This window comes from Podarcis gaigeae (genome assembly GCF_964106915.1).
Source record: "Podarcis gaigeae genome assembly, chromosome: 1".
In the NCBI taxonomy this organism is placed as follows: Eukaryota; Metazoa; Chordata; class Lepidosauria; order Squamata; family Lacertidae; genus Podarcis; species Podarcis gaigeae.
In genome coordinates, this window is record NC_139678.1 from 33726933 (window position 1) to 33745679 (window position 18747).

The window sequence follows — 18747 nt, forward strand, 5'->3', positions numbered from 1 at the left end:
TGAGGTCTGACCAGAGCAGAATACAGTGGCACTATTACTTCCCTTGATCTAGATGCTATACTCCTATTGATGCAGCCCAGAATTGTATTGGCTTTTTTAGCTGCCGCGTCACACTGTTGGCTCATGTCAAGTTTGTGGTCAACCAAGACTCCTAGATCCTTTTCACATGTACTGCTCTCAAGCCAGGTGTCACCCATCTTGTATTTGTGCCTCTCATTTTTTTTGCCCAAGTGCAATACTTTAGATTTCTCCCTGTTAAAATTCATCTTGTTTGTTTTGGCCCAGTTCTCTAATCTGTCAAGGTCGTTTTGAAGTGTGATCCTGTCCTCTGGGGTGTTAGCCACCCCTCCCAGTTTGGTGTCATCTGCAAATTTGATCAGGATGCCCTTGAGTCCATCATCCAAGAGATTCCTCGCCGCTGTTGCGCAGGATGGCTCTCTTTTAGAATGTAAGAAAGGTTCTTTTGCTGGATCGGACTATGGGTCCCTTTTAGAGCGAGAGCCAGCCTGGTTTAGGGATCGGAGTTACATGGCTTCAAATTCCCACTTCGCTACTCAGTCTAAACTACTTTGCTTCCAAGGATAAAATGAGCTGGGGAGAACTACTGTGCTGAATTTTTTTATAAAAGCATTGCAAGATGGGGTGCTTGATTTTCAATCCACTCTGAAGACGAACTGTGAAATAAACATGGACTTTGCCTTCATTGTTGTTGCATAATCTTTGATGCTTCAGCTGATCAGTCCGCTACATTTGCAAGTCTATTTTCACCTGTTCAATTGCTATATGTGAAGTTAGGCTATCATGCCAAAAATTTACTTTCACTGAGGTCACATTCACATCATACATTTAAAGCGCCTTTATAGCACTTTTCACAGCAGTGTTTTTTTTTCTGGGGGTACTCAAGGGTATGCAGTGCCAGCACTTTTTTTAAAGGAGAAAAGCACTGGTTTAAAGTGTGGCACTTCCTGTAACAAATTCATGGTGAGTACAAGCACCATTTTTCTAGAAGAAATGTTTAACAGACATAGCTTCCCCCAAAGTATCTTGTGAACTAAACTTTACTCATCACAGCTAGAATTCTCAGAACCCTTATCAATTCCCAAGATGCTCTGGGGGAAGCAATGTTCTTAAAACGTTATTTAAATGTATGGTATGAATGTTACCCTAATCTCATTTGCCATTTTGTTGTCTGTTGTTTGAAGAAACCCTTTTGGTCGCACTAGAGAGCCTTGTTTGGAAACAGTTCTTAGCTTCAGAGACCAGCATAGTTTCCATGGAGTCCAAATGGAAGAGGACCTCCTGCCACAAAAAGTTTTGTGCCAATTGAGTGATAGCAATGAGTGAAAGCAGTGTTTGGGAAGGAGCCGATGTCTGAAAAGCAATTCATGATTCAGCCAACCTTCACTAGTCAACAATTTAAGGATTTATCTTCCTCCTAATTTTGTTCTGCAGCAACTGTGTAGTGCCTTCTCATCCAGGAATTTCTGGGCTTAGATATCGTAGAACAGTAAGGAACCTCACCATGTCCCCACCCTGCTAATGTGTTCATAGAAGCTCAGAGAGCAATAGCAAGCACATGACAGGCCAGCTTATTTTATAGCTATCCCCAAAATAGTGGCAAGTAAAATGAAAGTTAGAATCATTAAGTTTGTAATGGCATCTTGAAACAGTAGAGGCAAAAGGCGAGTCCTCCTGTGGATTGAAAACTGGCTAAACAAAAGGAAGCAAGGTCAAGACAATATATTTTTCACAAAAACAGGCAGTAGGGTCTGCACTTGAACTGTACCATTTAATTTATATATGATAGTGAATCAAAGGTGAGTGACAAGATTGCCAAAGTTGTAAATGATTCCAAATTAATCAGAATAATGAAAACTCTTCAAATAATGAGACTCTTCAAATGCTCCAGAAAGCCAATTTTAGTGACAAACATATTTTTGTTAATAAACAATTTCATACTTAACTGTAAGATATTAATTATAGTCTTTTGTCTCAATCTTTAAAGCTGCCTTTATGTACGATGAAATAGTTATTGTGTGATATGCTTTCTTGAACATTTTTTACTTGTTTCTATTTCAACATGTCATTTGATTGCAAGCTAATCTAAAAGTACATGCTGCAAACAATCTGGAATGTGTGCACAGATGAGAAAGGGTCTGGAAAGCAAGCCTTGTGAGGACTGGTGGAGGGAACTGGGTATGTTTAGACTGGTAAAGGGGAGACTGAGAGGATATATGAAAGCTACTTTCAAATATCTCAAGGGTTTCTACATGGAGGATGGAGCAAGCTTGTTTTCTCCAGGCTAGAACCTGAAGCAATAGAAAGGAGATTCCAACGAAACATCACAAAGAACTATCTGACAGTAAGCTGTTTGACAGTGGAACAGACTCCGTTGGGAGGCTGTGGACTCTCCTCCATTGGAGGTTTTTAAGCAGAGGTTGGATGGCCACCTGTCATGTATGAGCTAGTTGAGAATCCTGCATTGCAGGGGCCTTGGGGTCCCTTCCAACTCTATAATTCTATGGTTCTTTTAACTTCTTAATGCCTGTAAGGTATAATCCCATTGTGTGGAAAAAAAATTCTGACACCCATAAAAGAGTACAAGTGAACACAGAGGAAAATTAAAGGTTAAAAAATTAAACAATTTATATTTTTGCTAATGTACAAAAAGTGCAGTGCTCAGGCCAGAACCCACACAACACTTTCAGCATTTAAGTACAGTATTGATCCAAACTGCCAGAGTTGGCATTTGTGTAGATATATGCACAAAACCACAAATACAACAGAAAGTTTTAATGATGATAATGTATAATATTTTACAACAATGCTGGAGATGTTTAACCAGGAAAGGGAAGAAGAAGAGGTTGTAAGAGAAACTGAATTTGATATTTGTGCAACAGTATGGGTTAAAGCCTCAGCGCCTAGGACTTGCCGATCGAAAGGTCGGCGGTTCGAATCCCTGCGGCGGGGTGCGCTCCCGCTGCTCGGTCCCAGCGCCTGCCAACCTAGCAGTTCGAAAGCACCTCCGGGTGCAAGTAGATAAATAGGGACCGCTTACCAGCGGGAAGGTAAACGGCGTTTCCGTGTGCGGCTCTGGCTCGCCAGATGCAGCTTTGTCACGCTGGCCACGTGACCCGGAAGTGTCTCCGGACAGCGCTGGCCCCTGGCCTCTTGAGTGAGATGGGCGCACAACCCCAGAGTCTGTCAAGACTGGCCCGTACGGGCAGGGGTACCTTTACCTTTACCTTTTATGCAGCGGACAAAAGGCACACTAATTTTTCTCTGTTTTTACCACTAAGTATGGGAACCTGCACAAAGCCTATCACAAAATTCCAACAGAGTTCAAAGTATGTAAGGATTAAGCATCAAATACAGAATGTCTCGCTTTCCCTGAATATTAAGTACAGAAACATATAAGAGTCCATCCCACAGAAAAACAACGAAAGAATAGAAAAATAAATTTGTCCAAGGAGCCCAATGCTGACCTATAGCTGTGAGGTAAACAGATTTTTAAAACTTGAGTACAAATTATGTTGGTTTGCAGACAATGAAAAATGAAGCAGTAATCCTCTGCACATTTAAGTAAGAATAAAAGAAAAACCTCTGAAGACAGTAAGACTTTCTTACAAGTAAATATACTTAGATTCACACTACATGAGTATCTCTTGTATTGATGAGGACAATATGAAAGTTAGTTCTCTATCCCATTCAAAAATACTATTGTGGGGGAGTGAGTGTTTAGAGAACATTCAGGCAGTATTTGATATGAAAAGGTAATTTAGGGGCAAAATGAAGCAAAGCGCTACAGATAGTAACTGAGAATAAAGGATAACTGAGTATAAAGCAGTGAAGGTGAACAGAACAGGCAGGAGGTCACGTACAAAGAGGGAAAGGTACGGGCCAGAAAACAAATGTACATATCTGGTGCTTGTTAATCTAAATTCCAGGTATGTTAATCTATAACCACAAGAAGTGGTGCTTTAGAGACTAACTAGTTTATTATAATATTTGTTTTCGTTCGAGCTCAAATGCAGCACAGGATAACCTAAGATAAAAACTAAAGCTAATATGAATACAAAACACACCCTTTGTTATTGGTGCACCAAGTCTATATGAAAACAAGGCAATGCATATGACATTCTAACTTTTGGTAATGCATAACTACAAGGAAAGGGAAGGTGTTATTTTTATAGTAAGTCAATAATTCATAATCCTGAAAAATATAAAGTTGCTAATTAATTTCATTCTATGATTCTGTTTCCTTATCCCCTTGCAACTAAAAGTGAATGGATGGACACACACACTGCATGCATCCAATGAAAGCTGATGAGAACCCCTGCTCTCTCCCTGAATTTGTGCAGGGAGTATCCCTGTATTTGTCCCTTAAGTTTGCTCCAGTACCCATTCACCTGTCCTGATTGTAGTGCAAGTTTAACTGGCTACATCTGGCCAAGTAGGATTTTACCACCACTACCCAAACTTCACTGGCTGTAGTTTTTTGTTTTGCCTACTAAGTCTACACTGTTAGGTCAAGGGAGGAGGAGTTAATGTTAAGTGTGATGCCACTGGACAGGTTAAGATGTCCAGGTGTAGGCACAACTGTTTGATACTATTCTTTTTAACTCATTTCAAGATCTACTCCAATGGCACCTTCTGGTATTGCAGACGCCACACTGCCGATTCACATCTCTACCTACTGTGCCCTAAAATACCTGAAAGACAATGCCACAAGAAGAGTATGAAGCATATTATATTCTTTTCATATGTTTTGATGTGTTTAGATTGTTTGCAATCCACCCTGAGTACTAATGGTTGGTATAAATGTTTAAACCCCCACCCCACCCCACCCTACAAGTACTCAAAGCAATGTGGAAAAAACCAATCTACAATAAATTATGTGCATGGGAGTGGCTTTCATATGACAGATTCAGAGTGTGGCAACTGGGGACAGGTCAGTATGTGCACTTTTACGGGGAGTCAGGAGACAAAACTGGAGCAGTTAGGAAAGATGGAAATACCCCTTCTATTTTCAAGTTTCTTACTTTAATGCCCTTCTTTGTTCTCCTGAAGAGACTATGTAAACTGCTGAATAGCAGCACTGAAGCTAAATTATGTGGGACAAGTTCCCAGAGGACAGGCTGCTCCTGTGTAGAAATGTTTCAGTGGTATGAGAATGGCACTTCTTTTGCAACTTTGCTTGCAGACAGAATGCTACACTGAATGTGTGAAATGGGAGACAAATGACCTTACCTCTGAGATTGATTCTAGGGATTGATACTTGCACACCTGAGCTTAAATTAAACACTGAAATTGTTTGTTTTTCCTTCCTTCTGTTTTGCTAGCTGTGCAAGTGAACTCAGCCAGGTATATATTGCTGGAGGAAAGGGTTTTTTTCATAGTGGGGACTGACCTCTAGGATAGATAATTACATTCTTGCACAATCTTGCACAATCCTATAATGTATAGTGACAGGAAAATGTGCAAGTGGAAAAGAGGGCTTGTCCCCTTTCAGAATAAAATACCAATTCAAAGTGAATGGACATATAAAACACTTCCTTTAAATTAATTAAAAGTGCATGAACATAGTGCAGAAGTTCTTCCAAGTCCTGACAATGAACATGACTTCAAGCATTGAGCCATAAGAGCCAACTATAGAAGGGCCACTATACTCAGCAGATACAACTGCATGCAGATTTGCGGCCTCTTCTTAACTTTTCCTTTCAGTTTTTTAGCTTAAGAATTTTTATATTTCTGAATCCCTAGATTTTATAGCTCTAGCTTCTGCCAGAAATTTTATTTCTAAAAGCAATGTACAGAACACCTAAAGTAGCAAAACGGATTTCCTCACCGGACAGGCACCACCCTTTGCTTCTTTAGAGTACAAATCTAACTAAGCATGCTTACTCGGGAGTAAATTCGAATGAGCCCAAAGTGGCTTACTCCCATGAATCTTCTCCCCCCACGTGAGTAGTAGTAAGAACTGCAAAGGGGCTTGGCGGCACCCAAAAGACCAACAAATGTATTGCAGATCACGCCATAGGAAGTTCGTCAAGCTTTCAGGGTGCCACAGGACTCTCGGCTGCAGGTGGTCGCAGCCTCGACGTCCGAGCGCCAATAAACCACGCCACTCTCCTCCTCTGCCCTCACGAGACCCCACTAATCAAGGCTCCCCCAGCACGTAAACGAAGGCGACGCCGGAAGAACCGCCTTCCCTTTGAGTCCTCCGGCTATGACGTCAGAGCGAAGGCGGTTGCCATGGGAAGCCTGGAATTCGCACCTGACGGCTGTCGTGAAACGTTGGGGGGGGGCAGTGCTCGGAGAGTAAGGGAGGAGAGAGGAGGAGGAGAAGGAGGAGTAACGCGGTGCTGCGGAGCGAGAAGTCCTAAGCCAGCCCTGCCTACCTCGCCACAGCCGCCGCCAACCCTCCCTTCACCAACCCCGCGCGCCCGAGAGCTTCGAGTGCGCCGGCCGCACCCGCCCCTTCGGAGCCTCGGGGCGCCGCCGCCGCCTGCTATGTAGGCTGCGCTGACCGGGGGTGCGGATCCGGAGGCCGCAGCGCACCTCAGGTTTCGCCGGGGGGTCCCGGCGGCGTCGACTGTACGGGGAGGGCGTCGGCGAGGACAACAGCGCGGCTGCCCGCCCCGGGGCCCCCGCAGGCGGGATGTTCTCCAAGAAGCCTCACGGCGATGTGCGGAAATCCACGCAGAAGGTGCTGGACACCCGCAAGGACCCGCTCACCCGCCTCAAGCACTTGCGCGTCGTTATCGGTGAGGAAGGGGAGGCGGGGGCCCCGAGGCCCTGCTAGCTGCTGAGGGTCTGGAGGGGGGCGGGGAGGGGGGGACCTTGGTTGCAAGGAAAGAGGCCGGGTTGGAGAAGCCCTTGCTGGGTTGGTGCCCGAGCGAGGGGGGAGGCCGTCCCGAGAGCTTTCTCCTCCTCCTCCTCCTCTCCCCTCCCTGCCTTATCTTTGCTAGAGGTGGGTGGGAAAGAGAGGCTGGACGGTGCTTGGGGTGCTTTGAGGTTGGGGAGCAGCTGCGTTTTTGGCGAGAGGTGAGGAGAAGCTCCATCCCAACTCTTTTGTTGGCATGACAACCCGGACACTGATGGCACTGTGGGAAATGTCAGGCGAGGAATACCTGGAGAGTGATGAAAATATCCACCAGCTGCCTGTTTTTACACACGCCCATGCTATTTACACACACACACACACACACCCATGCCTGACTTGCCTTGCATATATTAAGATGAGGCAACCTGCTTTGCACCCTGTGTTGCGATAATGTTTTGGGGGTTGTTGACTGCTGGATAAATATGCTGCTTTCATAGGTGCAATTGGGATGGTTGTCAGCCCTGTGCTCTGAGTTTGTGTTTGGGCATGTCTAGAATGTCTTAACTTTGTGGAATCTGGTATAGGGTTTCTTGTCTTCTTATGCTTACTGCCCAGAGTAGTACTTACTTCAGGCTGTGCAGTCTCTGAGAACACAAAGCTGAAAGTTAGGGACATAAATTGTTCTATCTATGCAGTTTGGGATCTTGTCTTCAGCTCAAGAGTGTATTCGGGCAAATCTGCCCCAGGAAGCTTCCTGCTTTTCTACAAGTGCATTCCAGCACCTGCCTAAGACTATGAAAAGTTGCAGGAAGTGAACATTTGGATGGGCTCTGATACGGAGATTCATTACTTGTTTCTATTTGTGGTCCATTTTGATGAAAATATGTATTGAGATTGCTGTCTTTGGTTGGTGACATTCATTAAAATAAACATAACATATTATGGAGTTCTAGTATTGTTGTGTGGGAAGGGACAGCATAAATTAGCTAATCTTAATTAACTAATCCCTGAGGCAGGAACTCAGATACTTGTTTTGACTGTGTAAGCCCAAGGATTTGATAGCATTGGATCTGACTGCTTTTTTTTCTACAAACTTGTTACTCACTCATGCTTGATTGAAGTGCATTATTCCACATGTTTTCATGATGAGTTTTCATTCTGTTGGTTTTGCAGGTGTCAGCTTATTTAAGATGAGTACTTTATGACAAGTGTATGATAAAATGCAGAATCAAAAATGTTGCAAATTACTTGAGTCTTCATCAGAGTTGCAGTCCGATGCATGTTTACTCAAACCTAAGTCACACTTTAACCATTGGACCTTACTCCCAGGAAAATGAGAGTTGGATTATATCCTGATGCTTTCATATGCAAGCCTGTATATCAGCTTACAATTAACAGAATCAGCAGCTGGTGATACACAAGCGCGCGCACGCACACACACACACACACGTGTGTGTGTGTTAGGGTATCTAATGGAGAGAACCCTGCTAGTATTCAGTATTGTAATTTATGCATTTATTATTAATTATTTTCATTTCTATATCTCTCTATATAGATTTTTTAAAAAAGCTCAAAGTGGTTTGCAACACATTAGAACATCATATAAAACAATCCAGAATCATCATCTTCTTTGGTGATCACTTGTAGCTATAAGATTGTCTTCCATTAACACGGTCTTAACAGTGAGTCCATCCGTAAGTGACTGTGGAGGCCAATTCTGGATCCATATGTCCTTCCACAGTGGGGACATAGGTTTCTGGGCAGGAGTTGATCACAGTCAGGGTTTGCCAAACATGCCTTCTTCTTAACTTGTTTCTCCTTTTCGCCCTGAGTTTGTGCTTCTTCAAAGTCCATGACACTTTGGTAAAGGCTGTTTTCCAGTTGGAGCGCTTGCAGGCCAGTGTTTCCTAGTCATTAGTGTTTATGTTACATTTTTAAGGATTTGCCTTGGGAGCATCTTTAAATCTCTTTTGTTGTCCACTGGTATTTCGCTTTCCATTCTTATAGAGTAGTTGCTTTGGAAGACGATAATCAGGCATCCGAACAACATGACCAGTCCAACAGTTGATGTCGAAGAATCATTGCTTTGACACTAGTGACCTTTACTTCTTCCAGTATGCTGACATTAGTTCACCTGTCTTCCCAAGTGATGTGTACATTTTTTTTTGAAACACCATTGATTGAATATTTCAAAGAGTTGTAGATGGCGTTTATAAGGGTCCATGTTTCACAAGTGTAAAGTTGGTAGTACAATAGCTTTGTAAACAAGCATTTTGGTTTCTCTGCAAATGTCCTGGCCCTCAACACTCTGTGATTCAGTAGGGAGACTCACACAGCTCAGGCGATGCTGTCTGCTCTTGTTGAAACATAACTGCCCAGGTAGGAAAAGTGATCAGTGCTTTCCAACATTACACCATTAAGTTGGATTTGTGGTGCTGTAGAGGGGTCGTTTTGTGCTTGTTGGTGCAGCATTTTGGTTTTTTGGATATTGAGCGATAGGCCAAGTTTTCCATAAGCTGCTGCAAAGATATTTAGGATGATTTGGAGGTCATCCTCTGAGATATAAAAGATGTTGTGTAAGAGAATACACAATGACTTGTGTTGCATGCATCTTGAGATTATTATTTTTTTGTGGCTCTGTGTAAGAGATTGCACGAGTCATTGTGCTAGCACCTTTTTGAGACATTGTGGAACAGATCGTAGAATGCTTAGCACTACAAGAAGCACTTTGCTTTTTTGTGCTAAGTCAGGAAAAGCCCTTCTGCTCACAGAGCAGCATTGCTGGATCAAACCCACTGATTGTAGCTGCATTTCAAAGGATACCATAGAAATGACCTCTGTTTGCCCAGAAATACTTGTTTGCATGATATATTTTAAAGCAGTTTCTGTCCTACTCTTTGGATAAAACCTTTCAGCCCAGCAAGCACAATAGGCCTAGATGCCACTTGATAAGTTGCCTTTAAAGTAGGAAATATTAAAAGCAGTTTCTGATGCAGTTCTTGAGTAGGAGAGAAGCACATCCTTAAAGGTGTTCTCTGGATCACAGCCTATCTAAATATTTTGTGGTACCAGAGTGCTATAGTGGATGGAGTGTTTTATTTGAAAGTGTGGGGTTATATAAAAAAAGATCCAGTCTCACTCAGTTATTTGAACTCTTTAGCGACACTATCCCTAAGGCTTTGAATGGGTTACAGGGTTAGAAACATACAATCAATTTTCCATTTTTTTTAAATCAAGATTTTAAAAAGCCAGCTCTTAATCTCATTCTCAGTTAGAGGCTTAACACTGGCTACCAAAAGCAGAAGGCTTTTGACACAGGCTTTGATTTTAACAGGACTCTGAAGGAACAGTGTTACTTTATTGTGAAACCTCCAATGAGAACATTTCTCTTTGCCCACAACAATGATCATGTTTCATTTTATGCATAGTGATCAGATCAATTGGAAGTTACACTTCTCAGAAGAGTAAGTTTGTAAAGATGTTTCCGGTAGTTACATTGTCTACTATTTTGAAACTCATATGGATGTTAACTGTGCATTGTATTACAGTGGTACCTTGGGTTACATATGCTTCGGGTTACATACGCTTCAGGTTACAGACTCCACTAACTCAGAAATAGTGCTTCAGGTTAAGAACTTTGCTTCTGGATAATAACAGAAATCGTGCTCCTGCGGTGCGGCAGCAGCAGGAGGCCCCATTAGCTAAAGTGGTGCTTCAGGTTAAGAACAGTTTCAGGTTAAGTATGGACCTCCGGAATGAATTAAGTACCATATTTTTCGCCCTATAGGACGCACTGTCCCATAAGGCGCACCTAGTTTTTTGGGGGGAAATAAAGGGGGGGAATTATTTTTCCCCCAGGCGCGGGGCTGGGGCGGGGGAAGCCCGAGCTTCCCCCGACCCCAGCCCCCAGAACAGGCAACTCTCCGCAAGCCGTGGGAGCCCGGCGCCGGACTCCCGCGCCTTGCGGAGAGCTGTACGAAGTCTGGGCGCACTGAGTTCAGCGTGCCCAGCCGTCGGCATGCAGGCAACTCTCCGCAAGCCGCGGAAGCCCAGCGCAGGGCTCCCGTGCCTTGCGGAGAGCTGTGCGAAGCTTGGAGAGCGAGAGGGGTTGGTGCGCACTGACCCCTCTCGCTCTCCAGGCTTCAGCGAAAGCCTGCATTCGCCCCATAGAACGCACACACATTTCCCCTTCATTTTTGGAGGGGAAAAAGTGCGTCCTATGGGGTGAAAAATATGGTACTTAACCCGAGGTACCACTGTATTCCTGATGAAAGAACTGTGTGCTTAAAGCAAAATTATTTTAAATTTATTTATTGTACTGAAATTCATTGTTTGATGAATGAAACATCAAGTACTTTTTGTCACATTTGCATTGCAAAGCATTTGCCATTTACTATTTTGAAATACATATTGTCTATGAAATATATATTGTGTATTCAGGTAGTACCACACCTGTTACTTTTAATTCTGATTTTATTTGTGGCTTTCAGGAAGTCTGTACATTCCTAGCCTTTGAAATTGGATCCACTGTATCAGAGGTTTACTTTGGAGGTGATAAGTTGATTTAAACAGAGACTTCTCTGAAAAGTGGCAATAGGGACTCCTGACCCTTTCTGTCAGTGTTTTGAAAAGTTGCTCATTGCAGTGTTATAATGTATGACCAGTCCTATAGAATACTGTGAGTCTTCTGAAAAATGTTGAACTGGCATTAGTTTGGCTACGGAGTCAAAGTCTGGCATCCTACAAAAATACTATGTCATGTTAATTTTGCATGCTGAAAAATATCTAAATATCTCACATTTCCCCCCCAATGGCTAAAGGTATTGGAACTCCTATATGTGATTTGTTGGGGGATGGGAGGCAGAGCAGTAAAATTTATTTAGGCTGCAATCCTATGTAAACTTGCATGGGAATAAGTCGAGTTGAAACTAAATTGCCTTTCTTCTGCATAAGCATATTAGAGTTTTGCTATTAAGTGTGTTTTTAAATGTTATATTCAAAGGGTTGCATCAAATGTGGTTGCTTAGCTTTTGTAAGTGAAACAGGGAAGGAAGCAGTTTTGCCACGTTTTCCAGCTTTGATTTTAGAAATTTAGTTGCATTATATTCTAGTATTTTCCATTTTGGATATGCCACCCCACATCACTGGTCTTAACTGTATTTTATTTTTAATTTATTTGTTAAATTTCTGTACTTCTCCTCATCTGCGGGACACAGGGCAGTTTACAATATAAAAACACAAAAATACATAACATAACATAATAACAAACAGAAACAATACACACTCACCCCACAATTTAAAAAGCCATATACTGTATTATTTAATTAGCCAAATTTTGCTGACTATTCCTGTTTACTTGGAACATTCCTGAGTTGGAACCATAGAAGAATTCAGCAGAGGAGAAAGCTGCAGAAGTTTATTTTTCTTGATAGGTAATAAGAAGTGTAAGTTACCCCAATGAAAGGAGTTCTTAATTCAGAAATATATTGTGCAGTGTAGAACATATTGGCACTTTGAGAATTTGTCCTCTTTGTGGTTTTTCTTGGAACCATTTCTGCCACAATAAATTTAGTTGCTTCTAGAGCTTCAACCCATTTAAAACAATTTTTAGTTGAGTAATCAATTCAATTTGTATATGGGTAAAGATAATATTTCTGAAGCAATAAATATATGATTAATCAATTAAACCTTGTAGCTCTAGTCACCTTCTCCTGCTTAAACTAATTGTAATGGAACGTTTGTAGTCTGTATGGGAATACAGTATGTTGTTTCTTTCACCTTCCATTTGGGCAAATCACATGGAATCCACAGGAGAGAAATAAAACCTGTATATGAATGTTGGAGAGTGTTGGACACAATGCTTCCTGCTGTTTGCCTTGCCGCTGACTGCTTTAGGGTTATGAGGCAAGCAGCTCTCACCCCTGCCCTTGCTAACAAATGGCATGACAAAATATTTTCTTTAAAAGAAGGTGATATGGGAGACAGGAAGATAAACTGCTGCCTCCCAAGTGGCTTTATAGAATATTTGAAAATATTTTACCATGGTTGTATAATAGCTGCTGATTTTACACATGAGCATGAAAGCAATACCACCCCTTTGTCAACACAGGCTGGTATACTGGAACATAACCATCTGAGAACCTAAAAAGCCCTCTTTGGTCATTCTGCCTCACATGATTCACAGTTGTGTGCAGCAGGCAGTGGGGCTGCACTTGCTGACCCTTTTGAGTAAGCCATGCAGCAAAGTTACTCTGTATTCTCATACTTGCCTGTATATCAACAAGGTTGAAACTGTCTAGGCTAGGGCATAGAGTTTGCCCAGACACGTGAAAGAGCAGGAAAGTATTTACCATCCTGGTTTTTAGCAATCTTTTATTGCTTCTTTTGAAGGGGGTCTCAAGGGTATGAAAAAGGAAAGGACTACTTATTTATTGTTGTACCTAGATCATCCTTCAATTTCCTCCATCTGGTCTAATTTCTGGCCTGCAGGATCGTCTGGGAAGGGCAAATACAAAAGGTCTGCTTGTATAATAAGATGCAGCAAACCTGAAATGAGATTAGGAAAATGATTTTCCAGAAATTGTGGGTGACTTAACTTCCCAGTATTATTCTCTGATGAAGTAGCTTCAGAATTTTGAAAACAGGGCAGTGTTGTACTTACTGCAGAATGAAGCCCCCCACCCCTCAAAGTTCCAAGTGTATATCTGGATGGCAGTGCATTATTAAACATTCCAAATATCTCCTAGGACCATTTTTTAAAAAGCATGTTATATTGAAGAATCAGAAGTATCATTTCCCTACTTACTTGCACTCTTTACCTAAAATGTGCATTTGCCAAGTGGGTGCATGACAAGAGTTACAGTGGGGAGGGAATCAAACTGCAAGGCAGCCAATCCATTTAAAACACACACAAACATACAGAAAAACACGCACACACACATGGGAGACCACACCTGCATAACAGCATAGTTCCACATCCAAATCAAGGTAAAGGAAAAGGTTCATAATAACCCAAACTGAAATTTGCCACTGTAGATAAGTAGATGTTGTTCACAGATGGACATCTGTGTGGCAGATTCCCCTGGCACTGCAAAAGTAGTCAAAGCACTCTGTTGCTTTAACATGGGAATGTAGCTCCTTCCCCACCTCCTTGAATTTTATTTTATTTAGAACAAAATCTAAACGGTTTAAGCAAAAAACAACACACAAGTGAACATAAACTACATTTGAGATAGTGACCTTCTAGTGCTAGTGAGTGTGCACATGCCTGTATTTTGTGCTGTATTTGCATGTCAGAGTGAAGCCACATGATGATAAGCACTTGTATCAAAAGCATTCTGTATGAAACCTTTAGGTTGCTTCTGTGCTGACAGAGAATTCTCATTACATTATGATACTACTCCAAATAAAAATTTCCACACCTCCCCACATTTTTTTTTTAAAAAACCTACCATCTGTTCAAAGATCATTATAGTGTATTGCAGGGGGCTTACTAAATATAAATAGACACAGCAGCGGAAAGGAAATGCTTAAAATTATGCATTAAGGTTGTTTGCTGATTGCTTTCACCAAGTTGTTTACTTCTGTCTTACCCGTGTCAATGAAATGAGCAATAAAGCCACATATGCTTGAGGATAAATATACCTATATATACATGCATTATCCATGTTTCTATAATGGATGTCATCACAGTATTCTGCTCCATATAGCAAATGGAAGAACTTAAGTTCTTTGTTTACCATTGTCTTAATTTTCATTCCTTCCCCCTGTTGCCTCCCATATCTTGAATTCTATATTGTAAAAGATCTGTCTTCGTGGTGTTACTCTGTAAGGTGCCATGCATATTCATGGTGCTGTATAAATTAATAATAATAATTCTATGCACAAATTGGGATGCGGGTGGCACTGTGGTCTAAACCACTGAGCCTAGGGCTTGCCGAACAGAAGGTCGGCAGTTCGAATCCCCGCAACAGGGTAAGCTCCCATTGCTCTGTCCCAGCTTCTGCTAACCTAGCAGTTCAAAAGCCCACCAGTGCAAGTAGATAAATAGGTACCGCTTCGGCGGGAAGGTAAATGGCATTTCCGTGCCCTGCTCTGGTTTTGCCAGGAGCGGCTTAGTCATGCTGGCCACATGACCTGGAAAAACTGTCTGCAGACAAAGGCTGGCTCCCTCAGCCAGTAAAGTGAAATGAGCGCCGCAACCGCAGAGCCGTTCACGACTGTCAGGGGTCCTTTACCTTTTTTTTGCACAAATTAGATTTTTAGCATTTATCTAAATGAGTGCATTAGGTTTGTCCAGATGTTTAAATGCTGTAATACCACCACCACCACCCACGCACACCCGGCCAACTGATTAAAATAGCATTGTTGTGAAAAGCTGTTTACAAGTATTCAGTTTGGTGCGGTGCTAGGAGAGAGCAGTGGGTTGTATTAAATGGGTAGTATAGCTGATGGTAAGGCTTCCATCACCAGAATGGAGATGAAAGCAATTTTTGGATATTCCCACTCTGCCTTGCAGCCCCTGACCCTGCAAACTGTTAGTTTTTCTCACTTCCCCTTTACTTCCAGGGGCCATCCAGAGCTGATCTTTTTTTCTTTTTCTTTTTTTTGCCGGGGGGGGGGTGGCTTCAGGGAGAGGAAGAATAGCTGAAAATTGTTTTCCTCTTCGTTACACTGACAGAAGCCTACCATCAGCTGAATAATGCTGTTGGCTACAACCCTATGTCTTTTGCTATGTAAAATGCCATGTCTAGGGATGGTTTCTCTCTCTCTCTCTGTGTGTGTGTGTGTGTGTGTGTGTGTGTCACTCATGCTTATCTTGTGTCACTTACCCCAACATTTTTTTAAAAAAGTGCCATTGGTGTTAGAAAAAGGAGCGGGTAAGAGAATAGGCTGAAGGAGAGGGCCCATAATGCACAGTGATATTCACACACAAAACGAGCAGGAAAGAGCCATAGCACATCTTTTGTATGCAGGAGGGCCCAGGTTCAACTTCTACCATCTCCAGGTAGGACTGGAAAATATCCCAGTCTGAAACCCTGGAGTGCTTTTTGTTTGTTTGTTTGTTTGTTTGTTTGTTGTTCATTAAATTTGTATACTGCCCATACACCATAGATCTCAGGGTGGTTCAAAACATAAAAGTACAGTATAAAAAACACGAAATAAGCAATAAAAATAAAATAAAGACAACCCAATAATCCCCCCTCCCACAACACATTTAAAAGGGCATTAGATGTCAATCAGCCCAAGGCCTGGTTAAAGAGGCACATTTTCGCCTGACACCTAAAGGTGTATAATGAAGGTGCCAGCCAAACCTCCCTGGGCAGAGCATTCCACAAACGGGAGCCACTGCAAAAAAGGCCCATTCTCATGTTTCCACTCTCTGAGCCTCTTGTGGAAGAGGCACACACAAACATGCCTCAGAGGATGATCTCAGTGTCTGAGCAGGTCCATATGGAGAGAGATGGTCCTTCAGGTACAGTATTTATCAATCTATTGATAAGCCATAGCTATAGGAGAACCTAGATCAGTCCAAATGCACATGACAGGACTACAACAAAGTATGTATGAGCTAGGCATTAAATGTTGAGGTGTTTGTTTTGGAAAAAAAAGTCTAAATGTCTGCACACCCCCTAAAAATTGATTTAATCAAATACCAAAGTTTTTCCTTCTTTATTGTGCTACTTGGCATTTGGCACAGTGGTTTTAATCATCATCATCAAGTCCGTATGAGGCTGCTAAACTGGAGGTTGTATTGGAATCTAGGCAGAAGTCTGCCTCACATTGCATGGCAACAATAAAGGAACAGTTATTAATATCTACATATGCCTCCTGAATGTTAGCATAAACAAAAGCTCCTGCCAAGTACGGTGTCTGATCTCGCAAACAGCTCCCTAATGCAATAACCCTCCAACTCTGAAGGTTGGGCCTATCCTTTCTATTGTTTAAGTTGCTTGAAATCACTTCCTGACAATCCATTTTTCTTAGCCAAACTGTTTTAAATAAATTTCTGCCATGCTATCTTTGGGTGACCCCTCACAAGGCAGCTCACTGTGAAAAACGCTCAAAAGAAAGCAGCTGATCAACAATACATGAAAACAACATCAGATAAAATCAAATGCAGAGGACCAACAAAATACAGTAACAACAAATGTGGCCAAATAAACAAGTCTTCAGGGGCCACTTAAACTTTGGCTGCAAGGAACTAAGGCCTCCTGAGGGCAGTGGTTAGTAATTGCTATTCTGTGCTACAGAAATATATCAAGAATTGGCTTAAAGCTCTATTGCAGTAGAGAGGGACGCAGGTGGCGCTGTGGGTTAAAGCCTCAGCGCCTAGGACTTGCCGATCGAAAGGTCGGCGGTTCGAATCCCTGCGGCGGGGTGCGCTCCCGCTGCTCGGTCCCAGCGCCTGCCAACCTAGCAGTTCGAAAGCACCTCCGGGTGCAAGTAGATAAATATGGACCGCTTACCAGCGGGAAGGTAAACGGCGTTTCCGTGTGCGGCTCTGGCTCGCCAGAGCAGCGATGTCACGCTGGCCACGTGACCCGGAAGTGTCTCCGGACAGCGCTGGCCCCTGGCCTCTTGAGTGAGATGGGCGCACAACCCCAGAGTCTGTCAAGACTGGCCCGTACGGGCAGGGGTACCTTTACCTTTACCTTTAGACTCTATTGAGTACAGCAATGACGTTATAGCCTAAGTGCAGTGACCAAGTAAAGATCAACGTTTTAACAGAAAGTCTCCTTAGAGTTATGCCAGGTAAAGGTCTATAGAATCTTGTCAAATATGACTCACGTCCAATTTATGTACTAATTCTACCACCCATTCTTGGTCCTTGCATGTTAGAGGCCAGGGACTTCTCTCTTGCTATATACAGATAATTTAACATAACACAGTATTCATAGCAATGCTGATTGCTGCTGTTAATAGTCACTACTTAACCTTACATACTTTTGAGCTTTGCAGAGATCTGTCATGCTTGCATCTCATTGCCTTTGGGCCTAAAGTTAACATTTTCTTCTCTCTTCTTGTGTTCATGCACACATTACATCTATCTTTGCAAAATGACAGCAATGTTTCATTCATCTGATGAGTGAGTTCTAGTCCATGAAAGTTTGTGGCACAATAACACTAAATTAGAAAAATCAATTCTGCCTTGTGATATTACCAAGGCTTTAACATGCTAATTTTCATATTCTTTGTATGAGTTGTTAGAATTGAACTTTTTATATTATCCAAAGACAGCACAAGAATAAATGTATTATTTGCTTCCAAACTTTTTATGAACTGTGGGGAATTGGTACGGTGGGGGGGGGGGAGGTGCACAGACTGTGGGGAGGTAAATTGCAGGGGAATCTATAGCAACCTTCCGTTCACCTGTTTTTTTGAAATCCAGCTCCCCCATAACTTCCCTAGTGTAAATAAATGGTTTCACATAGTTTTATCCTTAGCTACAAATTATTGAAACTGGGCTACTGCCTAAGTGTTTGCTTTTTCTGATTGATTTGAAGAGGAATTCAAACAGAAGGTCTAGCTTAAAGTTAAAAAGTGTGTGCAGTTCATGAAAGTACCGTATGCCTGACTGAAGATAGTTACAGGTGCCCACATTTACACAAAGAAGTGCATTTAGGAGATCCAGTCTGGTTTGTCACCTTCTGAAAGTGGTTATAGTTTTTACGATCTCTCAAACTTTCAATAGGACCTATGGATGTGGATAGGGTTCCATATATCATAGTTGCTATGTCATCTTTGGGAAATTGCTGTCATAGTTTACAAAATCAGGACAGTGCTTTAAGCCCTTGTTTGAGTTGAAGGCACTTCTGCTTGTGCAGATTTTTTTCCACCCCATCTGCACCCCCAGAAGCTACATCCCATGCTATTCTGGAGGGTCCTCCAACTCATAGGAATAGCTTGCGGTGAGCAGT

The 18747-nt window shown here is 42.3% G+C and overlaps 1 protein-coding gene across 8 annotated transcripts in view; it reads left to right on the forward strand.

Moving 5' to 3' along the window:
* The first annotated feature begins 6221 nt into the window (after positions 1 to 6221).
* The window catches only part of RALGAPA1 (Ral GTPase activating protein catalytic subunit alpha 1), a 125379-nt gene continuing 112853 nt past the window's right edge, over positions 6222 to 18747 (forward strand). For 3 of the 8 annotated variants that reach the window (XM_083740083.1, XM_083740082.1, XM_083740087.1), the window contains exon 1: positions 6288 to 6767. In XM_083740083.1, coding sequence (XP_083596209.1) covers positions 6662 to 6767 — 106 coding nt within the window. In that variant the 5' untranslated portion in view covers positions 6288 to 6661. Of the gene's footprint in view, positions 6768 to 18747 lie in introns of all 8 variants that reach the window. The other 5 variants (XM_083740088.1, XM_083740086.1, XM_083740085.1 and 2 more) reach the window with 3 other exon arrangements.